Genomic DNA, 11,063 nt, shown 5'->3' with positions numbered 1-11,063 from the left:
TGCGGGGAATTACAGACGCCAGTCTGACCTGAGCTTGGCTGGGTCCGCCTGCCACGGAGGAGCCTCGCGGAGAAGTGGGACTGCCCGCAGCCTCCGAGTCTCTCGGAGCTGGTTCTCCACGCCGGCTTCCTGCTACTCTGTTTTGTGAGGTTTTCCCCAGAATCGCAGCGCAGGCGGTTGGCCGCCAGGCAGGGACTTGGTCCCGGGGGGGGGGGGGGGGGCGGGGTGAAAGGCGGCAGAGTTGCTGGGATGTCTGGACCCGTATCGGCGGGTGAGCTGCCAGTTTAATTCCCACTTCCCTGACTTCCCCCTTCACTAAGGACCTCCCGGGAGAGTCCCAGGCCTTCGTCAGCCTGAGCGCCCAAGATACAATAATGCTGTTCAGAGTTTGGCGATTGACGGAGATGGGTTCCGGCCAGGGTAATGTGCATTTGAATACTGCAGCACGGATGTCCCAGAGGTGTTTGCCTGAACGAGGGCGGGGATGCCCGGGAGTTGTGGGCCCGGAGGTGGGGCAGCGCGGTGTGGCCTGGGGTCTGCGTTCCAGCCTCTTTAAGAAGGCCACCCCGCCACGGGCAGTGTCCTGAGGCAGGGATAGGGAAAGTACAATCAACAGAGAGGAAAAAGGAAGCCAAGAGCTCAAAGGCTGGAGCTGGGCAAGACTTTCATTCTCCAGGCCTCAGTTTCCTCATCTGGAAGGTGGAAATAATAATACCACCTAATGCTAAGGGCTACCGTGAGCATTCAGTGAGTCAGCGTTCTAAAAAATGCTCTGGAACCAGTGCAAAGGCTGGGCACGAAACCTCTTCGGAGGCCTCCCTAATTGTCTCAGACCCCAGTGCTGCTCTCTCCTGGGGGCTCCTAAAACTCATGGTCCAGCCTTCAGTGCCAGCCCTATAGCCTTGATGGAGTGACTGCTTTATTTTGCAGCTACTACCCCCAGCCACGGGATACCTCTTTGCACCCCCATCCCTACCAGACTGAATTTTTCAAGGCAGACAATGGAACTTGATTTGTTGCTGTATTAATTCAAAAACAAGGCCATATAATACTTTGCAAAATTATACTAAAGTTCGTCTAAAAAATAACAATAATAAGCACAAAGAGACAGAGTTGTGAAAACAAATGCAGTGGGGATGGGGAATGGGACTAGATATTGAAACAATTTGATCAGAGCCATCAGAATTTTTTTAGGTGTATATATACTTTACACTCTATTTTGAAGAATCCACAAAACTCCATTCAAAACTCCATTTTGAAGAATCCACATCTTCTACAGAAATCATAGCAGTGCTAGGGCAAAAATAAATGTGTAAGGACATTTGGTGTGGTGTTGTTTGTAACTGTAGGAAAGAAGAAACTACAGAGTCCACCAGTAGGGGTTAGTGATCATTTTACAATATATGTAAATCAAAGTTTAAGGCAACTTATACAGTGATGTAGGTCAGTTTTGTTTTTTTGTTTTTGTTTTTTCAGTAAATCTGGAAAAAACTAGAGGATGAAAATATATTGAGGTGCGGCCATACAAGGCAATACTGAGCAGTTGTTAAAAAAAGAAATGAATGGGTCTATAAGTGCTGAGGTAGGAAGAATGCCTAAGAGATAGCAAGAAACAGAACAGGGAGTATAGTGTGAGTCCATTTCTCTGAAAACATTCTCCCACTGCTGCCTTTCAGTCTTTGTCAAATCTCCCTTGCCCATCTCAGGATGGCAAAATGGCAGATCCTTTGCTTTGCAGGCCCTTAAGAATATTAAAAGTCTGCTCCAACCCACTTTAAGTTCGGCCCCTTTCCATCTTCAAAGTACGTATTGCACAGAGCAACACGAGGCTTATCATTTTAACACATTTATTTCCCACCACGGCCCTCTGAAAGAGGTGCTATGATTATCATCTTCAGTTTACAAGTAAGGAAATTATAGAATAGAGTCGTTAAACAGTTTTCCCTAAGTCGCACAGATCACGTATGGCAGAACCAGTGTTTACAGTGTCAGAATCCATGCTCTTAACCATTCTGTGTGTCACTCTAGGCTCATAGGACTACAGAGAGCACTTTTTCTTGGTTCAGGTTTTCAGTAGGTACAGTATATATCATTAACTAGGTATACTAGCCTTTCCCCTGGTGAGGGACAGATAGCTTGTTTCCAGCATTGTGCTACCTATCACAAACATTGCTGCAATGAACCTCTTTGGTCAGGTATTTTTGTGCATCGTGCAAACATTTTGGTAGGTTAGATTCATAGAAGTCAATCGCCGGGTCAACGTGTAAATTTAAATTTGGATAGCTGTTCTAGTTACTTATTGCTGTAGGACAAACCACCCCCAAATACAATGCCTAAAGCCACCGCTTTATCTTATTCACAATTTTGCAGGTGAGGAATTCAGGAAGGGCTTAGCTGGACGGTTTATTTTTGCTTCTCTGCCAAGCCAGCCTCCTTACTCACAGGACAAGGCCTCACCACTTCTTGACCTCCCTCTGCAAGTGATGCCATCCCCTCCAGGACTCCCCTGCATGCTTTGGGCTTCTCACAGCTGGTCATTGCAGTTCAGGTAAGAGGCAGGATGTAGAACCTGCTGGGCAAGTTAAGGGATATGCTTGGAACTATAACAGTGTCCTTTTGCTAGATTTTATTGGCCAGAGAACGTAAACACCAGCCCAAATTCAAAGGAAAGGATCGCCGACCTCCTTTCTCTATGGGAGAACTGTCAAAGAATTTGTGATCACCTTTATTCCACCACAGTAGCTATTTCCAAATTGCCCTCCAATATGCTGGTTAGTTTACATTCCTGCAATGTTTGGGGCTGTCTCCCCATACCCTCACCAACACTATACGTTGCAAAACCTTTCATTGGTGCCAATCTGGCAGTTGAAAATGGCATTTCATTGCTACTTTGTTATCTGTTTCTTAAATTATGAGTGAAGGTGAGCATCTTTTCATGTATTTACTGTTCATCTGGAATTTTTCTTTCTTTATGAATTGCCCATTTTTTAATTTGGTTACCTCTTTTTCATGTTGACTTCTAAAATGTGTATATTAAGTATATTAGCTCTTTATCTCACATTCTCTTACAAATAGTGTTCCCAGTGTTTGGTCTTTTAACTTTTCTCCATTTGGGTTTTTAATTTTTTTTTTTATTAAAGATTTTATTTATTTGACAGACAAAAATCACAAGTAGGCAGAGAGAGAGGAAGGGAAGCAGGCTCCCTGCTGAGCAGAGAGCATGATGCGGGGCTCCATCCCAGGACCTTGGGATCATGACCTGAGCCAAAGACAGAGGCTTAACCCACTGAGCCACCCAGGTGCCCCTTTAATTTTTTTTTTTTTTTAAACATGTTCAAATAATCAGTGTTGTACTTTAAGACTTCTGGGTTTTCTGTGGTGTGTTCCTCCCTTTTTCAGAATTTTCGTGCTAGTTTCAAATGTTTATTTTTCCAGAGGAAGATTAATATCATTTTCTGAAGCTCCCTCCCCAATCGTGTTGGTATTTGGCTTGAAATAGCTTTCAATTGATAAACCCCTTAGAGAAAATGCACAACTTTACAATTGGAGGGCAGGGTTGGTCATCACTTTGTTTTGGGTCTTCTATTCTTTTTTTTTTTTTTTAAGATTTTATTTATTTACTTGACAGAGATCACAAGTAGGCAGAGAGGCAGCCAGAGAGAGAGTGGGAAGCAGGCTTCCTGCTGAGCAGAGAGCCCCATGAGGGGCTCAATCCCAGGACCCTGAGATCACGACCCGAGCCGAAGACAGAGGCTTAACCCACTGAGCCACCTAGTTGCCCCGGGGTCTTCTATTCTGTAGGACATTGGGGCTTATTGAGGGGTGGTAGTGCCATCTCAGGTAGGCCCCAGTACCCTGGGCACCTGTAGGGAAGGGAGCCCAAGAGCCCAGCAAGGGGCATAGGCCTGTCCTTGGGAACCCAAGGCCTGGCCAAGGGATGCCTAGAAAACAGCCCAAAGGTACAATCCCAGACCTCCATGCAGGGTGAGTTCTGGCCTCCCTAAAGGAAACATTCCTTGGAGGCCCAGGAGAGGGGCCAGATGTTACCTCAGAGAGCTGGTTCAGGAAGTAAGAGATTTCACAGAGCAGCACCTTGTTCAAGAAACCAAGTAGTAAGGCCTTGGCCAGGGACCATCCTACTGGTCTCAACATCACAGCCATGGGGAGAGGCAGGGATCTGCTCTGGGAACCACAGGTATGGGTGGTGGCTCTGGGCACAGACCTTCAGGCTTGCCTTCCCAACCCTGCTGGGCTCCACTGGCTTCTGGCCACCCTGGGGCCTCAGACTGCAGCATCCAGCTCCTCCTTACCCAGGCAAGGGCCCAGAGGCTTGCCCACAGGCACCCAGGGAGACTGAGTGGCACTCGTGTATTCCCTGATCATTTGTTAAGTGCCTGCTATATGCCCATCTGTGTCCTTGGGATGCAGTAGAGCAAAATTCCTGTCCTTCTGGAGCTGATAGACATAAAATAACTGTGGTGAAAATGTGAAATATCAGGAGATAAGTGCTCCGGAAGACTAGAGGGCGAGGTAAAAGGACTTGGGGGCTGGGGGTGGGAGCAGCGGAGAAGGAAGTCATTGTTTCTGGGGGACATCCATTTGCCCTTCAGCTTGGCTCACCAGTGGGGACCCCGTGCAGGAAGGCCAGGAAGGAGCGCCAGGTGCTTGTTCTCCTGGCTCCTTCCCTGAAGGGTCACAGCTCCTGTCTGGGGGCCCTCTCCCACAGTACTCTTTTTCCTGTTTCCAGCAACCCCTTCCTTCCTTCCCCCTCAAGCCTGGGAGTGGTAAAGTTGCCCCATGCCCCCCGCACTTGGGCATAGCACTCTCCCTTGGGATGTCCTTACATCCTACTCACACCTTTGCGAACAGTCCTCGAATAATCCTAACTGGAGTGCAGTGTTCTGCTGGAACCCTGAGAAACACAGTGGCACCTGCGTGGGCACGAAGGCAGGAAGGTGGTTTGCTGTGTAGATACCTAAGGGAAGGGTGCTCTCTGCAGAGGGGATTACCAGTGCAAAGGCCCGGAGAGGGAAAGTTACATCCGAACTTTTTGTTTGTTGGTTTGTTTGTTTTTGAGATTTATTTATTTATTAAGCGAATGAGCAGGGGGAGGAGCAGAGGGAGAATCTTTAAGCAGACTCCCCAACGTGGGGCTCCATCTCATGACCCTAAGATCGTGACCTGAGCTGAAATCAAGAGTTGGACACTCAACTGCCTGAGCCACCCCAGGTGCCCTGGTATATCTGAACGTTTTGAAGAAAAGCAAGAGGCCAGAGTGGCTGGAGCAGAGGGGAGGAGAGAGGATTAGCACATGGTATTAAAGAGGTGGGTTTTGGGAGGTAAGGCCACTGGAGGCCCCAACTGAGAAGGCTGTTCTTCAACACTATTGCTCTGCTGCTATGTGGAGAGCCAGCTGTGGGGGCTCAGAGGTGGAAACAGGGAGGCCAGTGAAGGGGCTATTGCAGTATCTCAGGTGGCTGAGATGGCAGGAGGGAAGACATGAGCCCACAGGATTTGCTAGCAGGTTAGATGTGGGGGTTCAAGAACAAGGAGGCAAGGGTGCTTCAGGGTCTCTGGCCTATTGGACTTGTCTGGGCTGCTAGGTTTCGTGTGGCGGCCCTGCACCCATCCAGCCTGGCCTTCACGTCTGTCCCTCTGGGGGCCGCAGACCCATCTCTTCTCAGGCGTGCCGACTGGTCTGCCAGCCACTTCCAGGTGGGGTTCTTGAACAGATCTCAGCCCCTCTACTTGGGGCCATCTCTCTGCTGGTCCTTGACCCTAGGATAGGAGTAGATTCTGGGTCTGGGGCACTGGGAACAGGGGCAAAGCCAGATCCCAAGAGGCAGCCCCAGTGAGCTGACTATTGCTCCTCTAGTGACCAGCTTTCTGGGGGTACGCCTAGATCCACACTCTTCAGCCTGGGCCCTGTGGGTCAGCCAGACTCAAACATGACCTCCTTCTTCTTCCGTCATTCTCTTGGCTGGCTTCCTCTCAAGTTCCAGGCCTCTGTGGGGCCATCTGAGGCCTCAAGTGAAGAGCCTGCCCAGGGATGGCCCAACCCTTCCTCAGGGACTTTGTCAGCCTTGGCCCCTCTTGCTGGACATGGTCTTTCAGAATTCCGGTTTGGAGGGCCTCCTCCCACAACATCCTGTGGAATCACTTGGCGAGGTTGTCACTGCCTCAGCCACTGGATACCAGCTGAGTGCCTTCTGGACCAGCCAGACCTGGCCTCCACTGATAATAGCACCACCATCTAGACGTCCCCTGAGCCGGCTCCATGCTGAGATCTTCTCAGGCCCATCCACCCAAGTCCGCGGGGGTCCATCTAGCACTGATGGTCAGTTATAAGAGTGGGTTCTGAGGTATACTCTCTCCCACTGGTCCGCATCTGACCTTGGGCAGTCACCTAACACTCCACGTCTCCATTCCCTCAGCTGACCTCCTGGTGTCCCTCCCACATTGGAGATCCTCATAAGTACTTTCTGAAGAAGTTACTCAATGCAATACATTTAACACAGTGCCTGACCCACAGTACATGCTCAGTAAAAGAGCTACTTATTCATTTATTTGACAGAGAGAGACAGCGTACAAGTAGGCAGAGAGGCAGGCAGAGAGAGAGGGGGAAGCAGGCTCCCTGCCAGAGCCTGATGTGGGGCTTGATCCCAGAACCCCGAAACCATGACCTGAACCGAAGGCAGAGGCTTAACCCACTGAGCCATCCAGGTGCCCCAAAAGAGCTATTCAAATCATCCCAATCTCTAGGTGAAGAAACAGAGGTTCAGAGAGAAATGGAACTTCTCCAGGACTACAGGCTAGGAAACGGTGGAGTCAGTTTCCCCTGTGCCCTGAGCCATCCATCTACCCCTGCTGTTGTCCCCTTCTTCCCTTCCACTGTGAGGCCCGCACAGAGTAGGTGTCAGCCCATAAGGAAACACATAGAGAAGCCAGGAGCTTATACTCTAAGAATCCCCAGGGGAGGGGAGGCACCTGTCTTCATGGGAGGTACAAAGATGAGTTAAATAGTCTCAGCTCACAGGGGCTGCCCAGTCTGGAGCTGGGAGCCACAGTGCTCTGGGAGCCTCATCCTTTCCTATGTAGAAGATTCAGGAAACCGCCAAGGAGGGGTAACACCAGAGATTCAGGGACACGACTGGCTTGTTGAATCATACAGGTCACAAGAAATAGGGACCACACAATCTGAATTTTTAAAGACAGTCTTGGGTTTTAATTCTGGGACATCCTGTCCCATTGTTGGATAAAGCATCGAACGACCCAAAGAATCCAATATGGTAGCACTGAATTGACTTCTTACAATCGGGGGTGGGGGTCACAAAAATCCATGGTACTCCACATGTCCTAAGCTTGACTTGGGGAAATAGGGCCAGGTACACAGATGCCACCTGCCCCAGCTTTATGGGTGTGTGTATGTCCTCAGAGACACTAACACCAGCCAAAGCTAAGGGTCATCCACTCCCGGGTCATTCAGTGACTCACTGGCTTGAGCAGCACCCTCTGCCTGCTCCAGCAATGATCCTCGCCCCCCGTGCTGGGCACTGTTAGGTCTGGAGCGGCTGTGTGAATCCTCAGAGAAAACACCCTTGCCTTGTATACTGCTTGTCCAGATGGAGGAGCAAGGCCTGGTAGAGGCAACACAAGGTTTTGGCTAGAATATCTCTGATCAAGGCTGCTGCCCAGATATGGTGGCTTTGCTCCCTTAGCACAGCTCTGCAACCTTAGCGTTTTGCTACAGACCTGCCTTTCACATGGACTCCTGCCAGGACTTTTGGTTTCAGTTTCTGAGAGCCAAGAAACAAGTCCTGCCCTTTCTCTCTGCTGCCCTTCACACACTCTCTCTTCCTCCTCTGTCTCTGCCCTTCCTTCCTTTCCCTCCCTGGTAAAACACCGGGCCTCTGGTCCCCTGCTCTGAGGGAAAGGATCAGTAAAAGGGGGAAGAGTGGAGTTAGAGGAGAGAAGAGAATCACCAGAGAAATCGCTCCATTACCAGGGCTGCTTACTGTGCAACTCTAGGGGATGCAGATTTAACATCTTGAGTTTGTCCCTGGGAAGCAGATAAGTTACAGCTGAATTCAGCCTCAGGGTCTCCTTTACCCTGGGGGAAGGAGGTGGTTGTCCCCCTGACTGCAACCGGGACCTGGAGTATTCTTCCATTGGGGAATGATGGTGGGAGCCCCGTGAAGTCACCCAGAGAGGCTGTGTCCTGGAACCTCTCCAAACCTCGGTTTCCTTCCCCAGTGAAATGGGTGTGATAATAGTCAACTTGCAAGTGGCTGTGAGGAATAAAGGGAATACTGTGTGTTGTGGCACTGGCCCAGAGAAGGTGCTCAGAGGGAAGAGGAGAGGGCCCTGCAGGGCTCAGGGAGCTGGCCTCCCTGACTGAGGATAGGCCTGCAGAGGACAGTGGAACCACCAGGCCCAGCCACTGCCTGAACTCATGCTCCAGGGCAGGAAACCTACCTGGTTTCTTTTGGGTCCTATAGGCCACCATCTAGCTTTCCTCTGCTGTGGGCTACCCCCCCCCCTTTGCATGACCGCACTTCCTGTATGCTTAGAGACAGCATAGCTCTGCAGGAACCCCCAAAAAGCCCAAATCCCGTAGGCTGGCCTACAGCCCCACCCTCTGCCCTACCACCCCTGCGGCTCACCAGCAACCTTGAGCTATCTGACACCCCCAAACAAGCCATGCATTGTCACACCCCCAAGCCTTTGCCCATGCTCTGTCCCTCCCGTGTCACATGCATGCTTTCTCCCCTCTCCCTGCCTCACAAGAGAGCTAAATCCCACTCATTGTTTAGAGACCAGCTCAAATGTCGCCTTCTCTGGGAAGCCTTTCCCAGTCTTTCCAGTAAAGAAAATAATCACCCTTCCTGTTGGCTCCATCAACTCCACACTCTGTCAGAAGTGCTGTGGGGCTGTCAGTCAGGTCCCTACCCAGCCTCAGTGCCCTCATCTATGAAATGGAGGCAAATCCCCTATCCCAAGGGGTACAGTATTGGAGGACTTCAGGAAAAGGGGACACATGAAGCCCCTAACCATAGTGTGGGCATGCAGTCCATGCCCAGTAAACCCTAGCTGGCCCTTTAATTCCAGCGGGCCAACGGGGCAGGGAGCAGGAAGGGTGGGTCAGGCATCCTTTCCATCCATTTATTTCTGCCCTTTTCAATGGGTCCTCAGGTTCCCGCCCAGGGATGCTGACAGCCCACCTCTCATTGGAAACCAACAATGATTGACAGGCTCCAAACCCAATGATTGACCTAGTCCTTCCTGGAGCAGGTGGCACGCCCCACTGCCCTCTTTGGAGCCGCTATCTGAGGAAGGCAGAGGCCTGGAGTAATTTGGGGGGTGGGAGTGATAGGTCTGACTTCCATGGGTACCCTTAGGTTGGCCTGTGCAGCCTGCCCGCCCCACCGATGACTCAGGTCTACTCCCCACCCTTCCCCTTCAGGAAGAGGCCCTGTCATAATCGCAGTTATGCTACCTAAAAATAGCTTCAGTTCACAGATACTGCATGAACACCAGGCCTTTCCACTCAGGGAAGAGGAAGGCTGTTTCCCCAGTGCATTCTCCCTCAGCCCCTCTTCAAAAACAGATCCTCTGGGGTGGAGTCCTAATGCTTCATGGATGGCTTCAGCAGCTGCTTCCTCCCCTGCTTGGGTGCAGAAGGCTTTTTGCTGCTTTGCGATCAGCTCCTCACATGTTCTCATTTGTCCTTTACACCAGAGATATGGGGCAGAGCAGCAGAGGTTTTTGTACCCATTTTGCTGATGCAGAAACCCAGACCAAGGGAGGGGAGGTGACTTGCCCAAGATCACACAGTGAGCTGGTTGTAGAGCTGAGGTTGGGCACCCGACTCCTCCTACAGTATTCTGTCTGCTCCAGCAAATGTCTCCTCGGAAAATGCCGTGGTCACAAGCAAGGCAAAAAGAGAAAGGGGAGAAGGGAAAGGTTGGACAGAGCACAGATTTGAGGAGCAAGACATTCTTGCAACAAATGTTTGTCAAGCTCCTGCTGTGTGCCAGGCACCACACCAGACCCTAGTGATATAGCAAGGAGCAAAAAGTCTACTTCCTGCTACCATGGAGTTCTATAGTTTAATGGAATGAGAGTTAACATTTACTGGCCATGTTCTTTATACCAGATGCTTTACAAAGCACTTTTCCATGTAATATAGAATTTAATTCTTACTAACATCCCTATAAGGTAGAATATTGGACGTTTGTCATTTGTGTTGGTCTCCTAGCATCTGAAATCCCTTCCAGTGTAGGGGTATTCTTTACTCGTGAGGAAGAGCCCAGCTTCCACGACTGAGACTAAGCATGCCAGATGCTCCCTGTCCCAGCCTCCCGTGCAGCTTGAGGCTGGGCATGTGACCAACCTTGGCCAATTAGCACAACCACCCCAGACTCCATGTTCAGGCAGTAACTGTATGGATCCATCCTGGCAGTCAGTTAAGGACGACAGGAGCCCCATCTGGTTTCCAGAGGCACCAACTGCCATTCATGGGGGCAGAGTCCCTCATTCACTGCTCATGGAGCCAGTGTCTGTACCCAGTGGTAGCAGGTCGTGCTGTCCATCCAGCTGTGTGGAGAGACTGAACATGGGGGATAGTGGAGAAAGGAGAAAATCTTGCACTGCCTGTGGTGGGGATTCTTGCTGCTTTCCCCCAGGAGCAAGTGGGTGGGGTAGAACCTAGAAATGGCAGGGAGTCTGGAGCAGGGGTAAGACTTACTCAAAGGCCTTCCAGTCTGAGTCTAGTGATCTGGGCTGGGATAGAAGTGGGCACTGGATTGTGGCTGCATAATCCTCCCTACCTGAATCCCTGGAGAGCCCCTGTCTGTTCTCAGGCTGTCTCTTTTCTCCCACCCACCGTCCTCACCAACCCACTGACCCAGGCTAAGTTTTAGACCCTTGACCTCTGCCTGGACCCCTGTAACAGCTTCCCTTTGGTCCCCCTGCTTCAGCTTTGTGTCCTTGCATCCATGTACTACCATCCTTCTTCCTGGAGTCAGGGTGAGCCCCTGGGACACATGACTAATAAAGTCACA

The 11,063-nt window shown here is 50.6% G+C and overlaps 1 protein-coding gene across 1 annotated transcript in view; it reads left to right on the top strand.

Annotated features, from left to right (window-relative positions):
- The first annotated feature begins 2,354 nt into the window (after positions 1 to 2,354).
- PIF1 (PIF1 5'-to-3' DNA helicase) overlaps positions 2,355 to 11,063 on the top strand; it is a 68,090-nt gene continuing 59,381 nt past the window's right edge. The window contains exon 1 of the mRNA XM_013059526.2: positions 2,355 to 2,548. Coding sequence (XP_012914980.1) covers positions 2,484 to 2,548 — 65 coding nt within the window. The 5' untranslated portion in view covers positions 2,355 to 2,483. The remainder of the gene's footprint in view (positions 2,549 to 11,063) is intronic.

The sequence above is a fragment of the Mustela putorius genome, unplaced genomic scaffold (genome assembly GCF_011764305.1).
Source record: "Mustela putorius furo isolate JIRA1106 unplaced genomic scaffold, ASM1176430v1.1 tig00003896_pilon_pilon_pilon, whole genome shotgun sequence".
Lineage (NCBI taxonomy): Eukaryota > Metazoa > Chordata > Mammalia > Carnivora > Mustelidae > Mustela > Mustela putorius.
Note: the sequence above shows the minus strand (reverse complement) of the source record. Positions and strands in the feature narration are given on the sequence as shown.